This window comes from Capsicum annuum, chromosome 11 (genome assembly GCF_002878395.1).
Source record: "Capsicum annuum cultivar UCD-10X-F1 chromosome 11, UCD10Xv1.1, whole genome shotgun sequence".
NCBI classification, from domain to species: domain Eukaryota; kingdom Viridiplantae; phylum Streptophyta; class Magnoliopsida; order Solanales; family Solanaceae; genus Capsicum; species Capsicum annuum.
In genome coordinates, this window is record NC_061121.1 from 159,054,181 (window position 1) to 159,072,801 (window position 18,621).

Below are 18,621 nucleotides of genomic sequence, written 5' to 3' on the forward strand. Positions count from 1 at the left end.
ATCCTTTATTTATAAGGAAAAACTAACCTTGAGGTTTGTAATTTTTCCATAAATAGACATATACAATATATGGTAAAGTAGATATTCACTATATGTGTTAAAAGTAAACATTTATTATATATGATATATTTATAACAATATAGATTTTTTAGTCCTTTTTGTTACGCAGGCTTAATATTCAAGACATTCATTATGAAGATCACTCCGATAAATCCTCAAAAATGGACCCAGTTGGGCTCGACACTGGGCTTGTACAATTTTTGTATCTTTTAGCCCAAACTCTACCACTCCTCTCACACCCTCGAGAAAAACCGTTCTTCGTGATATATAACGCCGATAGAAATCCCAAATCCACTTTTTTAATACCATAAAACGATTTCATATGCATACATACATATTCATGCATATTTAGCCTATTTTATGTATGTATCAGCAGCTATAGTTATTTTTCTTTCTTTATTCCTGTAAAACATATTACTGAAAAAGAAAAATTAAACTAGGGTTAGGGTTTTGCTGTTTTAATCCCCCCTTTCATGGCGGAAGAGGAAGAATCTATTTCCAATGTGAATAACCGTATCATGGTCGGCCAGCAAAAAACCGAAATCGTCGCCAGATTGGCTGCCACGTCACCGTCACCGGTTGTTGAGATGAGTACGGCTTTGCCGGCACCGGAGGTGGGCCCACCCGTGGAAGAATTGGAGGTTGCCGTTGACAGCTCACAGCTTGCTGATGTTGAGTTGGGCCCACCGACGGGAGAATCGGTGGTTGGTGCGAGTTCTGAGCAGGGTAAAGGTGGTGCCGAAGAAGATGAGGCAGTTACTGAGACGGAAAATGTAACGGCGTTAGAGAAAGATGAGTTGACAGAAGCAGTGAACGCCGCGAAGGGCGAAGTGGACAGTTGTATGCCAGGTGGTGCTGGTGATGAGAAAGAGGCAAATGTAACGGAGTTAGAGAAAGATGTTGTGGCAGAGGCGGTGAATGCCACGACGGGCGAAGCAGAAAGTGGCACGCCAGGTGGTGCTGGGGATGAGGACGAGGCGAATGTAACGGCTTTGGAGAATGATGAGGTGACAGAGGTAGTGAATGACACAAAGGGCGAAAAAATAGACAGTTGTATGGCAGGTAGTGCTGGTGATGAGAAAGAGGCAAATGTATCAGCGTTAGAGAAAGATGAGGTGACAAAGGTAGTAAATGCCACGAAGAGCGAAACAGAGAGTTGTATGCGAGATGGTGCTGGTGATGAGAAAGTGGTTCTGAATACAAATGAATCTGAGAATGATGAAATTGTGGCTAGAAATGATAATAAGGTTGGCGCAGAGAATGCTGAAACTGGGGCAGAGGTAAATGTTTCAACTGCTGAAGGTAGTGTAGAATTAGGGGAAAATGGGGAAATGGAGACAGCTAAGGCCGAGGAAGTGGGAATTACTCCTGTTGTGTTAGACGGTTCAGGAGGGGTCACTCTAGAAAAGGAAGATAAGGCAATGGGTACTGAAGATAAAACTGCTAATGCAGAGGAAGATGACGAGATGGTGTCACATGTAGATATTTCAGCCGTTGAAGCTAGAGTAGAATCGAAGAAAGATGTCGAAATGGATACAATGAAGCATGACGAAGTGAAATCTGTTCCTCCAGATGAGGAGGACAAAGGAACGGGTGCTGAGGATGAGGCTGCTAATGGGGAGAAAGTGGTTGTGACTCAAAACGAGGAAGATGCTGAAATGGCGACACAGGTAGATATTTCAGCTGTTGAAGCTAGTATAGAGAAGAAAGACGTCGAAATGGATACAATGAAGCACGAGCAAGTGGAATCTGTTCCTCTAGATGAGGACGAGAAGCGGACAGGTGCTCAGGGCGAGGCTGCTAATGGGGAGAAAATGGTTGAGACTCAAAACAAGGAAGGTGATGAAATGGCGACACGGGTAGATACTTCAGCTGTTGAAGCTAGAATGGAGTCGGAGAAAGATGTCGAAATGGATACGATGAAGCATGAAGAAGAGGAACCTGTTCCTCTAGACGAGGACGACGAACGGACGGGTGCTGAAGATGAGGCTACTAATGCGACTACAACTGAAATAGAGACTGAAACTGAAATGACTGAATCAGGAAAATCCTCTGGAGGAAAGAGGAAGAGGAAGATTACTAGGAGTACTGGGAAGTCCAAATCTGGAGGAAGATCTTCAAGTAGGAGGAAGACTATAGGAGAGGATGTTTGCTTCATTTGCTTTGATGGAGGGAATTTGGTGCTATGTGACCGTAGGTAAAGTTTTTTTTTCTCATTTCGGAACCATATAAATGTTAATTTTTGCTGTGTGTGTGTTGTGGAATTTGCTCACGTGGTGGTACCTTTTTTGTGTTTTTTTCATTTTAGGGGTTGTACCAAAGCATATCATCCTTCATGTATTGATAGGGATGAGGATTTTTTTCGTGCCAAGGGTCGATGGAATTGTGGTGAGTGCATTATTCTACCTCTTTGTTGACTTATCTGACTTTAAGTAACATGATTAATGTACCACCAAGTTCCTTTGTTTTTTGAAGTTGGTAACTGAAATGTACCACCAAGTTCTCTTGTATTAATTTTGTTAAAGATGGCAATACACATTGATATGTCTTTCACACTTTGATTTATGAGGCTTCTCTCTAAAATAAGCCAACAGTACTCACTATTTGGAAATTACAAATAAATGTTGTGGGACAATATTTTCGTCGATAAATCAAACTACATTCATTAATAACATAACAATATGATTTAGCTAATTGAAATAACATCCTATTCCTTTTTATTCCAAATAATCTGAAGTTGCATTGTGGAGTGGTTCTCAAGCTGGTTTCCTTTCTTTTCTGATCTTCTCAATATTAGCTTGGAATTGCTTCTCGGAGTCTTTAGTGGGACCCAACATTTGAGGAAAAACAGTCTGATGCTATGGTTGGTTAGGGTGAAAAGAGGTTGGGCAAGACAAGTTAAAGCAAAAGAGCAGGGGTAATGGTCATTTTTCTATTCGATATAAACTTAGAAGGTAAAGAGGAAAGATGTGCAACCTCCATGATAGTCTTGAGAACTCCTCCAGATTTTGTTTTTGGAAGGAGGAAATATCAAAATCTGTTTTAACCCATCAGAAATTGGATATAGATGAGGGAGAAAATCTCCTGTCATTCCCTAGTTTGGTGATAAATATGATATCTCTGATGCATTTTTGTAGCGTTTGCGATGCATGGGTGCTTATTCAATTATATTTACGTTGTTCTGATATTATACAGTTTTGGGAGTTTAAAAGTCATCGACAGAGGCGTATCTAGAATTTCGAGAGGATGGGTGCACTATTATGAAAATACTTCGAGCGTGGGTTCGCACATATGCATCTAAATATTTTTAGAAAAATATTACACTACAATGCATGGTCTAGGGAGGGGAGCATGGGTTTGAGTTCACGTGAACCAGGTGCCCCCCACCTAAATACGCCCTTGGTCATCGACGGTAATAATAGTACACAATTTGCTTCTGATAAAAATTCATTGATTCACTTGACTTTAGTTGCTTTTGGGGGTTATACTGTGCTACAAGGTTGTCAAAGCTAGATGCTGCTTTTAAAATTATACCCATCCTCTATTTTTGTAGTGTTCTAGAATATTTTTTTATTTTCTTCTTTCCTTCCTTCCTTTTATTTTTGTTTCTTCATTAAATATTTTCTCGGCTGTTTTTATCCTTGGGAGATTGAGGATGAGTACAATGAAGAATGTTGCTGATTCTTTTGTTCTATTTTCTCGCAGGAAAGCATGCATTTGTCAACGTCATGTTGAATGTAACAAAAGTGACTAGGCTTCATCTAAATTGTGTCATGCTATGTGCTTTATCTCTCCTCACCTGTATTTCCTACTTCCAGCATCATGAAAATGCACGACAGTAATTTTAGTGGAGCTTCTTGGCTGAGCTTCACGAACCAGCGACTTAGGCCTCATTTGTTTGCACTTAATGGAGGAGGTCTGAATGATTTAGACTTCAGACCATTAAGTGCATTTGTTTTTCATTAAGATTTTTGCTCTTAATAGGTCTGAATAGGTCTTAATCATTTAAATCTGGTACTAAGTCTTAATCATTAAGAGGTATTTTTGTGTTGGATAATATTCACCACCACTCTATCCATAATAATCTGTCACCACCACTAACCACCTCTGCCACCACCACCATTGTCAACCACCACTTAGCCACCAACCACCACCACCACCAACCACCTACACCATCACAACCACCATTCATAATCATAATTGCTACTAACCACTATTTTCAGCTGTTATCATATCTACCACCTCCATTATTTTAATTATATCCACCGCTATCGCCACCGCCACCGCCACCGCCAACGCCACCAACACCACCTCCACCATCAATCACTATCGGCCAATCCCAACTACTCACCAACTCATCTATCACAACTAGCGCCACCGCTAACTACCACTAACACATCATCAACATCCACACATCTTCGGCCACCACCACTATTATTATCACCACTATTATTATCACCGGTGTCTCCACTTCTACCACCGCTTCGAACACCATCATCGCTACAATATATCTACTAATGATCATCTCCACCATCACAGCTAGTAACATCTCCAACTACCACCAACACATTGTCAACTATCATGCATTCATTTTTAAGCCATCACAATCAACACCTCCAACTACTACCATCAACCAACTTTACATCACTACCACCACCACTACAAATCGCCACCATCATAACAATCACTACAATACCAAACATCTCTACCATCACAACTATCACCACCAACATTACAGATCACTACTAACATCAATCATTACCACCATCACCACCATTACAAACCATCTCCATTATCACTAACAAATATAAATATTTTTTTCAATCAAATAATAATTTTATGGTATTAAATCAAATATTTTTCTAATATATAATTATTTTTATTAGAATTATATTTTTATTATATATACAAATAAATAAATTTTGCATATTCAGATATTGAAAAACAAATAGTCTTAACCATTCAGTTTTCAGATCTGAAGACAACATATTAATTATTCAGATATGCATTCAGATTTAGACGTCTGAATCTTAATAAAAACAAATGCACCCTTTGACTCCTTGTTTATCAGAAGATGGAAGATTCATATTAAACAACATCATGTAAATTTAATATTTTGAGGATTTAATATTTATATTTATTAGTTTCTAAATAAAGATATATTATAAAACATTCTGATGTTGAGGAAAAAAAAATCTTAGCTATCCAGTGTTCAGATTTAGATACAGTATCTTAGTAATCGTATGTGTATTCGGATCCAAATATCTTTTATCTTAATAAAAATAAAGGGGCCTTAGTCATATATTCCATCAGCTTAAAGCAAAAGGTTAGTAGTGCTAGATCCATGAGGTGGAGCGAGGAAGAGAACAGGCTGAACTATTAGTTGATTGAAAGACAGAATATGCATGTTAATAGATGCACTTCATAGAAGTGGCCATGAAAACTAATAAAGAAGTTTGGGGATGAAGAAGAAAGAGATGTGGTATTTTGTGTTAGACTAGCAATAGAATGGAAGGAAATGAACAAAGAGAATGGTGGATTTGTCATTTGACAAATGATGGTGCAGTACCTGCTGGATCCTGTAGATGAATGATATAAAGGAGGAAATGTGTGGATAACTGATACTTTTAGGATATACATTAATCAAATGTATTTCAATTTTTATAGGAGGTGATTGTAATTATGTTAAGCTGGAATGGAGTTCTTGAAGTTTACTTAACTTAAGTGGAGTCGGTGTCGATTTCTATCCATAGCTTGTGTGCAGTTTTCCTCCTGTGGGCAGTGAACAATCAATGACTTACTTTTGGGTTCCTGACCAAAGAAATGAGGACTCTTGGGAACATGTAAAGTTGTTAAAGTTATATTGTTCACTTCTGTCATCTGATTCATAACTCAGGTGTTTCGTTGAGTTGATGGAAACTTCTATTGGCGTATGCTTATTGTATTGCATGGAAAAATTCATCAACACACTATTAGATTGAGAAAGTCTATTAAAAAGAGTTCGATCCTTGGTAACTAAAGTATCACCTTTAGTACTCTTCCTTATTTGTACTATTCAGGATATGGAAGAATAAACTGCTATCTGCTATATCGTTATCAGAACATTGAAATATGTTTGTTCTTCTAGTTGCCTACTTTTACATTGTAACTCTTGTTATTGTAACTCTTGTTATACTTTTTTCCAGGCTGGCATCAGTGTACTATTTGTCGGAAGAATGCTTGCTATTTGTGCTACACATGTACATTTTCATTATGCAAGGGGTGCATCAAAGACGATGTCATCCTATGTGTAAGAGGAAACAAGGGTTTTTGCAAGAATTGCATGAAAACTGTCAAGCTAATAGAAGGCCTTGGCAAAGAAGACAATGATGTATGTAGTTTTACTATACTTGCTATCTTCTTGAGCTGTTGATTGGATTAAGCTATTCTCAACCAATGTCGTCGTACATCCCATGCACGTGCATAATTTTTTGCTATGATTACCACTGTTAAAATATAAGTTACTGCAAGTTAATTGGAAACGTGCATAAAGAAAGATACCAAGAAAATTGAAGTACATAACCATAACTGATGTTAGATAAGAAGTAAGAAGCTGGGCATGGGAGAAAACATTATTCCTATCATATCCATTATCTAAGCCACCTGATAGCATGGTAATTTTGGTTGTGAATTTTTATGCTACATCAAGTTAGTTACGAGAGACCTAGTTAAATATTATAGGTGGGTTGTTTTTGGTGTAGTAGGCATATAATGATATAGATATTGAGATGGATTTTGGTTTGTTTGGTTATATTAAATATCTAAAATATCATCTGATATAATGTATAAATAGAATGTGCAGGCTGTCTTTTATATGGTTGCTAGCAACATGAGCAATTCTCTGTTTTTAGTTGCTGTTTTTTCTGGTGGTGATTGATTGATGTTTCTGATTTCTTCTTCTTTAAACTGGTAATCTTTTTAATCTTAACCTTTAGCACAGTTCTGATCTTCTTGCTCTTTGCTGGTCCAGGGTCCAATAGATTTTGATGACAAGAGTAGCTTTGAGTATCTGTTCAAGGATTACTTAATGGATTTAAAAGCAAAGCTATCTTTATCTTCAGATGAAATTGCTGATGCCAAATGTCCTAGGAAGGGAGCTGATGTGTCAGCTTCTAAACAAGAACTGTCTGAGGCACAACTTGACAATAATGGTGGTGGAGGTTCTGGTTCAGATGCTTCCATTGAGACATTGGAAGCCAGTAAAACCAAAAAAAGAAAGCTAAGAAAACGTTCGAAATCTCTCAAAAATGAAGAGGACCCCACAACTACGGCTGTTACTATTAGTGAAGGCTTCTCCACAGCTGGCACCACTGAGTGGGCATCAAAAGAGTTGCTTGAATTTGTTAAGCACATGAAAAGTGGTGACACTTCTGTTCTTTCTCAATTTGATGTGCAAGCTCTGTTGCTCGAATATATCAAAACAAACAAACTGCGTGATCCTCGTCGTAAGAGTCAAATTATATGTGATTCAAGACTTGAAAGGCTATTTGGAAAAACACGTGTTGGGCACTTTGAGATGTTAAAATTACTTGAGTCTCATTTTCTTGTGAAAGAGGATTCACAGACTGATGATGTTCAAGGTAGTGTAGTTGATACAGAATTTAATCAGTTTGAAGCTGATGGAAATGCTGACACTCCTACAAAGGGAGTCAAAGACAGGAAACGTAAGCGTAAGAAAGGTGAAAATCGGGGACCTCAGTCAAATCTTGATGAGTATGCGGCTGTTGATGTGCATAACATCAGCTTAATTTACCTACGTCGGAAGTTGGTGGAGGACCTTCTCGAAGAGAATGACAGATTCCATGATAAAGTTGTTGGAACCTTTTTGAGAATACGAATTTCGGGTAACGTTCAGAAGCAAGACCTTTATAGGCTGGTGCAAGTTGTAGGTAATTACATATAGTTTTAGGACATTGCTTGTTTGTACCTTCTTTTGTTTTCTTACTTTTATGATATCATTGTGTACATGTATTTTATTTGAAGCTCATCAACTTCTTTTTCCGAACAATGTGGTCCTGACTGCAGGTACAAGCAAAGCTGCTGAACCTTACAAACTTGGTAAGAGGACAACTGATATTGCACTGGAGATCTTAAATCTGAACAAGACAGAGGTTTTATCAATTGATACGATCTCAAATCAAGATTTCACAGAGGTGATTGAATATGCGCTTCATGTGCTACATCATGAAATATAGTTTGAAATACCTAGTCTGACATTCTAAAACTGCTGCATGATAAGATAAGAGATAAAGAATGCCAAGATACTGATTGAAATCCTGAGGAATAATATTCAAAAGAAAAGAGAGAAATTTCTCACAATTTTTTTTCTTCATGTTTTCGTGTCACAAACTTTTGATTACAGATAGACCAAGGAGTAACACAATATTTTGGTAATTTTAGGCTTAATTCAAAAATAAATTTCTGAAACATGGCTCAGCTTGCAACTTTCCATGCCTTATGTGAGGTGTTTTTACTTTACCTCCTTAACTATAATTTCCGGTGTCTATTTTCGTCAAGTTACAGGAAGATTGGTTTTCGTTCTTTGTCGGCTCATGGGCATGGAGAAAAGTGTAAATAGGCCTTCATGTGGCCATTTGTTCCAACAACTAATTGCCACATGATCATATTCCATGTGTAGTTGATTCAACTGCATAATTTTTTTTTGTTTATTCTTATTTTTTCCCTCTCATTTTTTTGTTCTTTTTTGTTTAGAACATTGGATCTAGCCCGAAAAATTGAGTTGCAACCAAACTTGTTACAAATCTAGCCGATAGATGGAGTTTCGAAAATTCGCAAGTATAGACAGAAAAAGTAAATTTAGTTAAAATAAATGGAGCTTGTTTAAAATATAGAATTGTAGTTCTGCTTACAAATAAGTAGAGTTCCAGCAGAACTTGTTGCAAAGCTCTCTGGAAAAAATGCATTATCCAAAAATGAGCAAGTCTAAATAGAAAAAAGTAAGATCCATTGAAAAAATAGACTTCCCGTCAAGCTTGTTACATGGATCAGCAGAAGTGTGTGATTTTAAGTAGAAATAATTTAATTCCAAGTAAAATGATACGTTTACAATTTAGAATTGTTACTACGCCTAAAAAGCTGTTTACTGATCAATCTTTTAATAGTTCTGGCTAGAAAAAAGTGGTCTAAATGTGCGAGGTTAGGAAATAATAAAATTTATTCAAATTTTAAAAATCCCACATGCTTGGTGTGTGAAAACGCACTCCTCCCAAATTTTCGTCCAGGATAGAAATAAACATTGAAAATTGTAATTTAGGGGTAATAGGAACCTTGAATAGTCAGAGTATTTTAGTTGCAAACGAGCAAAGTCAAGAACTTTTATGTGTTAAAGCTGAATTTTATCTAAAATAGAAATGATCAAATGAAAGCTATAGAATGAAGGTCTCATAAATTATCATAATATAGTGAAGCTTCTTGTTATGGTTAGGAGTATTTGAAAGGCTAAAAGTGCTGTTAAAAGCAATGTCTCTAGGGCACCACTAGAGTTTGACTTCTGTTTGCATTGTTGGAAGTTGGTTGGCAACTGAAGAGCAGGTTATTGGAGTCCAGGGGTTTGAGGGATCACCCTTGATTAAGTTTACCTCTTCCATATCTCCTTTCTCCGCATGCTCTGTGCTTGGTATCAACCATTGTGCTCCCTGTCTTGTTTTTCTATATCATCTAAACATAGACACTACCATTTACTTGTGACATATCATCTAAACATAGACACTACCATTTGCTTGTGGTGGGTGGGGTTGGGGGCATCACTCCCCATTCTTCATGATAACCCTGGAATCTAGATATTGCATAAAGGAAACCCTCAAGAAAAGGAGAGGGATATATTGTGGGTGGGGACAGGAGGCATCACACTCCATTCCTCAATAGAACCTTGGAATCCAGATGTTGCATAAAGGAAAACCCCCAAGATGCGGGAAGGGTCATATTACAGCCAGAAAGGAAAACATGGAAGCAAGAGGGAAAGGGTTATTCCAACTTGAAAGTTTGCCCACTACATTGTGTTTGGGGTTAGTTTTCTAGTATGAACTCGATTAAACTTTAAAGATCATTCCTTTAGACTCCTGACATGCATTTTTGTTTTTGCCCTATTGGCATATTGCTTTTTCCATGTTGCTCATATGTGATACTTTTTTCTTATCTTCACCTGTCCTTTTTTTTTTCTTCACCTGTCCTCTTGGAAAGAAGCAATGATATTAGCACTTCTTTTTTTGAGATAAGGCCAACTTATTACAAAAAATTCATCATCCATGGGTTGTGGGCACACACTTGAAAAGATATGCAAAATTACAAGTTTCCTATAAATTTACTCTCTTTATGATCTCATCTACTAATACTTGTTTACACCAAAAAAAATAAGAGACTTAAAACATTTCAATATATCTTCAAGACGTTGCCCACACTGACATAGGTATTGTTGTTGAATTTTGGCCACAATCTCCTTCTCATGGTCTTCCAAACACTGCATCCAAAAGACACCATCACCTCCTCAGTGTAGTCCATTGGCTAAGAAACCCATATTTCCCTGCTATTAATCTCCTCCAGTGGACCATATCTTCGTTACAAAATCTCCATAACCATTTTTTGTAATAAACACTTATTCTGGGTGCTGAGGTTTCTCAGGCCAAGGGCTCCTTGGTTTATGCTCAACGTGAGTATCTCCCATTTCACCAGATTTAGCGTCTCTTTTCTTTCCTTCCTTGCTAGATGAAGGATCTTCTCATTCTGTCGATTCTCTTCTCAATGCTTTTGGGGGATTGGGAATTGACTAGTTTTAGGTGCTGTCTTTTCCATCTCGAGAGCCTTTTCTCACACCTCTCCATTACCTCATTCAAAACCTCGAGTTCCTAGTTTTTTGCCCCCAAAGGAATCCCCAGTTTTTTTTGTAGGCAGTGAAGCTACTTGGCAACCCACGTTCTTAGCTAGAGTTTGTAAATTGTCTACCCGATTAATTTAAAAGACGTAGCTTTTCAACCAATTTACATGGAAGTCCTGAGATGACCTCAAAGATTGTAGGGATTGCTATTAGGTGTCTAATCTCTGCCACTTCTGCCTCATAAAAAACCATGGCATCATTTGCATAAAAGAGGTGTATTATTTCTAGATCAACACCCCTCCCGGTCTGAGCATTGAACCTTTCACCCACCCATTTGCCTTTGCAGTTCTAAAAATGTGGTTTGGGCCCTCCATAGCTAAAGGATCAGAATTGGTGACATAGGGTCTCCATGTCTAGGACCTCCAGGGGGTTGAAAATTCCTTCGGGATTGCCAATTATAATGAGTGAAAATCTTGCACTTGAAATGCAAAACTGTATACAATCGATCCATTTGTCTCCAAAGCCCATGTCTTTTAGAATTTTCATTAAGAAATTCAAACTGATATGGTCACAAGCTTTTTCAATATCTAGCTTATGAAAAGTTGTGAGGGCTTTCTAAACTGCCTTTGATTATTTGTTATTAATTTCAGTGTTAATGAAATATAATATATAAAAAAGAGATTAATCCCATGAAATATGGAAAGAAAATTATAGTGGTGAACTAATCAATCTAACAAAAATTATACGAAAATAAAGATATTGCTTTTTTTTCAAGCTGGTAACTTTGAATAGAGGTATTGCTTTTTCACGGACTAATTTGATTGATATGCATATTTCTATTTACATGTTTGTCATTTGGACCCTTGAATCCATTAAAAAACAATATTTTAAACCCTATTTCGGCTTGTGTAACACACTCGCCTCCACATCAGCCGCCACATCATTTTTAAATATTGTATTAAATTCCACGTCAGTTGCCACGTCATTTTAAAAATATTTAAAATAAAATTCATCTCTCTTTTATAATACTATAAAATTTATGAATTTTAAATTAAAAATACTGAAGAAAAATTTATAAAATTAAAATTTTTATTATTTTTAATAAATTGATTATAAATTGTTTAATACTACAAAAAAATGATTTTTTTTTCATCACCACCAACCTGAGCAACAGCTTGTAAGCACTGTGTTTTCCGACGGGTGAGTTTCAAAAAATTATATCACAAAATGATTCTGCCCAAATTGAGGTGATTACAAGCGGTGGAGTGGATTATACATCACAAAATCCTATTCAATTTCAAAGTACAAAGGAATCTAATATCACAATTGATCAAAAGAGTGCGGGCGGTACCAGTTCAGTCGCGGCGGAATCATCAAAATTGGGCGTTCAAATTCGTGCAACTTCTGATGAAATTCGTAATGTTACAACTGCGAAAATGGGTAATGAAGATCAAAACAATGTTCCAATTGCAAGAAATGACTTATGGCGGCGTGAACAATGCTTCAACAAAATTGTCAGGAAGGAATCTTCAAATTCGAGCAACTGTGGAGCGAATTGGAGCCGATTTAATTGAGGAAAAGGATTGAGGAGACCATTGCGCATTTCTTAGTCCAATTTTAGGCAAAGAAGCTTCGAGTAGCATTGTCGGAAAAACGCAAAACTCCGATGACAGTGAATTTTCCGGCGAATTTGATCAATTGCAATGCCAATTGATGTCTGGGGAGGTAAGGAAGGGTTCTCATCCAAAAGCCCCAATTGGTTTAGTACATAGCAATTCCAATCGGAGTCTTGGAAAAGCCCAATTTGTTCTTGTGGAGGTTTTGGGAGAAAGGAAGAAGGAGAGGGTTTGGACAAGGAAATGAGTGGAGATATTGCGGTGGTGGTTATGGTGGAAGGGAGGCAAGTCTTGAGGAGCATTTTGGATCTATAATGGTGGGTGGGGGAAGGTGTGGCGGGGTGGTGGTGGACGACGGGGGGCGGGGAGGGTGCTGGAACGAAGGTTTCAGGCGGAAGTTTGAGGGGGGGGGGGGAGGAGATTTTAGTTTTTTTTTTATTTACTATTTTTTTAATTTTTTAAATGTTACAAATATTTTATCACGCGCCCAAAAAACACGTGTTTTGCCATATCATCAAGTTAATGCCACGTATTCATAAAAACGTTTAAAATGTTGTTTTTTAGTGGGGATAAACATGTAAGTAGAAGTATCAACATTACCAGACGGGCATAGTACAAGGGGCCATCGAGCCATTTTGCCTTTCTTTATCAATATTCTTTTAATTTTATTCAATAAAACAAAAAATGAGTGAAAAAAGTTACCGAATTGAACTGATTTTGGTCCATTGGATCATTTGACGTATTGAAATTAACTGCAAACCGATTGAATATACTCATTATTATAATCTTTATGATTAGTGATTTTACGTTGACCGGAATGGTTCACCGGCAACTGTTAAAATCTTAGGCCCCCCTCTGATTTAGTGTAATCGTACTTGTCAAGAAAAAGTATTTGTCTTCTGTTCAAGCTGTTCACACGTCTCTTCTTTTGACTTTTCAGGAAGAATGCAAGCGTCTGCGCCAGAGTATAAGATGTGGACTCATTAATAGACCAACAGTGGTATGATGCAGCCTGATATTGATAATTATTTCAATTTTGTCCTTATTTTCATTATGCTGGTTAAAATTGGTTTATTCACAGGGTGACATTCTTGACAAGGCCATGGAAATACATGCAGCGAGAGTTAATGATGTAAGTGAAATTGAAAAGATACTTTTGACTATCTCTATTGATATGCATAGGATTGCTATTTAAAGATGTGCCAGTGATTAATAAGGTTGAAGAAATTGATTCAGCAGTTCGTTAGAAGTTCCTTTTTTGGCAGATTATTTCCTCTTATTACTTTCTTAGAACTGGAATCAAGGGAGTCTCTGTTTTATTCTGTGTGGCTCTCTTTTCTGTTCCTGAATACATGTGCAACCTTCATAATACCTTGTTGGAATCCTATTTATAAGCTATGTGCTCCCTTTTGGACTGGTCAACTGTTTATTTGACCTCCAGTGCCTGGTCTTGACGTGCATTTTTATCTAATCAACGAGCTACTAGCGTAAGATTGTCTACTTTTTGCATACCTCTTGTATATTGGGTTTTGTCCCTAGGCCCTAACATCAATAAACTCTTTACCTTATTAAAGACGAAATTTTGACAGTCATCACTTTGCAGATTAAGTGGCGTAGATGCTGCCATTGAGCCAGGAGTTGGGACATTTATGAGAGAAATAGAGTAGGGCATATCACAAGCAATATTGTAAATGGAAGAGGGAAATTTGTAGATTTTAGATCTTTGTAATTGACCTTTTGCTTTCTGAGGATTGGAGAAGTCCTTTTGCATTCCGAGGATTGGAGAAGTCTCATCTACAAGTATACCATAAACCTTCTGGAGTTCAGTTACCCATTCTCAAAACTGTTTAGCTCACGATAATGGTTAGACGTCAAACGATCTATTCATGGACTTCCTAAAAGTTGACTGTTTGATTTACTGGCTGGTCGTTTTGTCCTTTTAGTACACTGCCCTAGCTGAATGGTATCTCATGAAAAGATAGCTACTGCTTTCTAAAGGCCTTGAGCATAAAAAATTCTATTCCTCTTGGTGTGAAGAGAATTTGTTAGGGTATGCTCTGTACTGATTGTACTCTTTGATTCAGAGAAGTCTCATCAACAAATATACCATAAACCTTTTGGTGTTCATAAAAATTTCTTTTCCTCTTGGTGTGAACAGAATTTGTTAGGGTATGATCTGCACTGATTGTGCTCTTTGATTGCACTTCTAATGGATTCCTTTTGCTTGTGGTCATCCTTTATTGGGTTCCCAACTTGTTATAATATATTTCCTGATGCTTTTTGCTGATGTTCAGTGGCTGGAATCAGAGATACTCCGTCTCAGTCATCTTCGCGATCGAGCAAGTGAGAAAGGGCACAAGAAGGAATATCCTTTGTTTGCCAAAATTTTATCTTTCTATTCCCTTCCCTCTTGCCATCATCAAACTGCAATGTACTCCCTCTGTCCCATTTTATGTGTCACCATTTCCCTTTTTGTCCGTCCCGAAAAGAATGTCACCTTTCCTTATTTGGTAACTATTTAAAGGAAATTCCACTTTTACCCTCATTAATCCCACTTATGGGGCCCCACTTAATTAAAAATAGCAGTACATTTTTTAATAAAAGACAATTTGGTAAAAATCATCAAGTCTTCTTATTTCTTAAACTCTGTGTCCGGTCAAACTATGACACATAAAATGGGACGGAGGGAGTAGTATTTGCTTGAAAGATTAAATCTTCTTTGGTGTTCATTTTTCTTCTCTGGAGGCGGGACTTGTTGGGGCCAAAAATTGTGCGCAATGCTAGGGCCTGATAACAATTTTCTTGATATCAGAGGAGTGCTGGGTTTAAATTTGGATTCAGTCGCGAGATGTTAGTATTCTATGCTCATGCAGTAACTCATATGTTCCCCTTGTTTTAGGTCTCCTTTAGTTTTTGTTATATGTTGTTGAGCGTTGATTAATATGTTGGTGCTATTGAAGTAAACTTGTCCTCACTTTGGCATTGCTTGAATTTTGGAGGATGAGCCAAAATAACAGAAGATGAACACCTTTACAAGCAATTCACTCATCCCTCTTCTATTGGTCATTGCTTCTTGTTGCTTGGACTGAGTCAGTCACTTATTATATTCCTTAACTAATGATTACACTTAGAGAATGTGTAGAGAAACTACAGCTCTTGAAGACTCCTGATGAGCGTCACCGTAGACTTGAGGAAGTTCCAGAAATACATGCGGATCCAAAAATGGACCCAAGCTATGAGTCTGAGGACAGTGAAAGTAATGATAGACGAGGTTCAATTAGTTTCCTTTCTTCTCCATATGTTATTGATACTGCGCCTTGCTGTTTATTATTTGAAAGTTGCTACTTCTCATGCAGATGCTTATATGAAGTCTAGAGATTCAAGTTTCAACCGAAGAGGACGTGGGCCAATTTCTCCGAGAAGCAACTTCCCTACAAAAGATGCTTGGGGGGCTGCAGGAAGATCTTCTTCAAAGAACTTTGAACTAAACAGGAGTTCCTATGGTAAAAACGTTTTGAGCAGAAGTGAAGATGGTGCTCATTCGGGAGGGGGGCTGAATGAAGATACATGGATTGAAGGAAGAGGGAGGGAGACAGAATCAATGAATCCAGATAAGCAGACTTCTGCTGCTATTTCAGAGCCAATGGGACAGAATAGCCAATTTTTGTCAAGAACGGAGTCATTTTCTGGTGCATCATCGGTATCGTCTCCAGCTACACTCCAGAATAAGGTTGCAGAAACATCCATCAAGATCAATGAAGCTGAAAAAATGTGGCATTACAAGGACCCTTCCGGTAAAATACAGGGACCATTTTCTATGGTCCAGTTGCGTAAATGGAGCAATACAGGATACTTCCCTGCTGATCTGAAAATATGGAGATCTTTGGATAGACAAGAGGAATCTATTCTTTTGACTGATGCATTGGCAGGGAGGTTTGAGAAAGTGCCATCAGCAGTTGAGAATATACTTCCAGCAACTGTTCTGCAAAATCAAAATGGAGAGAGGCCTCAAGTCGACCAGAATGTTGGGTCTCAGAATTCTCGTTGTTTGGTTCCCTCTGGAGGTGGAATGAGTTCTTCTGGCGATGTTTCTGCTCTTTCTACAGACAGGTGGAGTAACGACAATTCTGTGAATCTCCCATCTCCTACTCCAAAGCAGAATACTGCCGCTTGGGTCAGAGGAGATGGGCCTTCTGTTACTGTTGCAAATTCGTATTCTAGTGGCAACAGAGTTGTCCAATCCCCTCCAGCTCTGCCAGATGATGGGGTTAATACTTCTGCTTCTGTTCAAAATTTTGGTGGGCATTCAGTCAGGGAATCGGAAAGTAATTATGTGAATTCTGGTAGTGATTTTGGCCCAGTGCCTACTTCTGAACAGGTAATTGCTGCAGAGTCTGGGTATTCTTTGCAAAATGCTCAATCATTTGCAGCTAGTGGACAACAGACAGCACTGATGAATTGCCAACTTGGTGCACAGCATGCAGCTCTCCAGTCTGAATCTCTTAATATGCAGAACCCTTGTGTGGATGTTAATACATGGGTTGCAGCGGCACCTTCTAAGGGAGAGCCAAACGTTTCTGCTCTGGCACCGGGTCAGCCCCAGGGATACGGTAATTGGGGTACATCCTCATCTGTTCAGAATATTGCTGGAAATTTTGTAAATGCAGGTGCCTCAGTTTTGCCTCAACCTGATTATTGGAGCGCGCCAGCTCAAGGCAGCCAACAGATCATACAGCCTACAACTGTGCCTAGTGTTCCATGGGGTGCTGGTTTGCAAGATAATGTGAGTTCAGCTTCAGCATTGAGACCTGAAAATAACACTGGCTGGGGTATGATGCCTGGAAATCCAAATGTGGGCTGGGGTGGAGCTGTACCAGCCATCATGAATGTTAACTGGGGAGCGACTGTTCAAGCAATGCCTCCAGGGAATGTAAATCCTGGTTGGGTTCCTACTGGGCCACTTCCTGGGAATTCGAATCCTGGATGGGTTGCACAATCTGGGAATGCCAATCCAGGTTGGGTCGCTCCAACTGGGAGCGTGGGGTCAACTATTCAAGGGCCTACATCTGGTAATGGGTGGGGTGTGGGAACTGGAAATCCTGGAGCACTTATCCAAGGACCACCTCAAGGAGATTCAAATCAAGGTAAGGGTGCACCTACTGGGAGTCGGGGGACAAGAGATAATGATCACCATCAAGATGGGAGATACTCTGGTCAGAGGGACAAGGGTTCTCATGGTAGTAATTCTGGTTACATTAATAGGAACTGGGATAGGCAATCATCATTTGGGAGTAGAGGGCCATCTAGAGGTGGGAAAAGGAATGTACCCTGCCCGTATAATGCAAATAATAGATGCATAAAGGGTTCTAGATGCAATTATCTTCATAGCTGATCAGAAGGAGCCAGTAGTGGTAGGAGTAAAGTGATTTTGTACAGTGATTTCGTCTTAGTTCCTTAGTATATAGGTCATTTTGGTGTTCTATAATTGTAAACTTGTGCAGATTAGTAGCTCCGGTCTCCTCTGATCTGATGCAATTTTCCCAGTTAGCTTGATTCATCTTGCTTTTATGTTATCAGCTTCTAAATAAAGCCACAGGTGAGCATTACGGCCAAATATTCTCCCTAGTTTTCTTATGCTGCTGTGGTCTGTAGTTTTTACTTGGAAATCTTTCATGTTTATGGATTTTGCTGTTCCTAGACTTCAAATCATGGGATCTATGAAAATCCATCTACCTTGAGTTTCATACCGTTTGATGTTTCACGGAGATCTGGGACAAGGGATTTTTTCCAGGGATTGTGATTTGGACCTGCCTTGAATAAGAGTGTCCTTTGGATTTTCAATTCAGAAGTATATTTACTGTTATATACTTCTAATCAATTCAGAAGTATATTTTTGGCTTGTTGTGGTGTTTGGCAACATTAGAAGTGCCCTTGAGCTAAAATTATCCAAAATATGTTGAAAGCTAGCCTTATTTTTTTTAAGCTTAAATGCTAATCGAGTTTGATAAATGTGATTTACTGTTATATGCCTATATGTTTTTTAAATCTCCTAAGTGAGCATTACCACCTTGGCTC

General features: G+C 38.3%; 1 protein-coding gene across 3 annotated transcripts; it reads left to right on the plus strand.

Moving 5' to 3' along the window:
• The first annotated feature begins 250 nt into the window (after positions 1 to 250).
• LOC107854864 (zinc finger CCCH domain-containing protein 19) lies at positions 251 to 18,160 on the plus strand. Of its 3 annotated transcripts, XM_047399041.1 has the most exons (11): positions 251 to 2,257; positions 2,369 to 2,448; positions 6,246 to 6,430; positions 7,070 to 7,988; positions 8,125 to 8,252; positions 13,487 to 13,546; positions 13,628 to 13,678; positions 14,841 to 14,911; positions 15,672 to 15,817; positions 15,903 to 16,924; positions 17,024 to 18,160. In XM_047399041.1, the coding sequence occupies exons 1-11, from the start codon at positions 534 to 536 to the stop codon at positions 17,936 to 17,938; spliced, it is 5,301 nt and encodes a 1,766-aa protein (XP_047254997.1). In that variant the 5' UTR covers positions 251 to 533; the 3' UTR covers positions 17,939 to 18,160. The 3 variants fall into 3 exon arrangements, with proteins under 3 accessions (XP_047254997.1, XP_016555344.2, XP_047254996.1); XM_016699858.2 differs by having other exon boundaries at positions 15,903 to 18,160; XM_047399040.1 differs by having other exon boundaries at positions 15,672 to 15,802; positions 15,903 to 18,160.
• Positions 18,161 to 18,621: the final 461 nt, after the last annotated feature.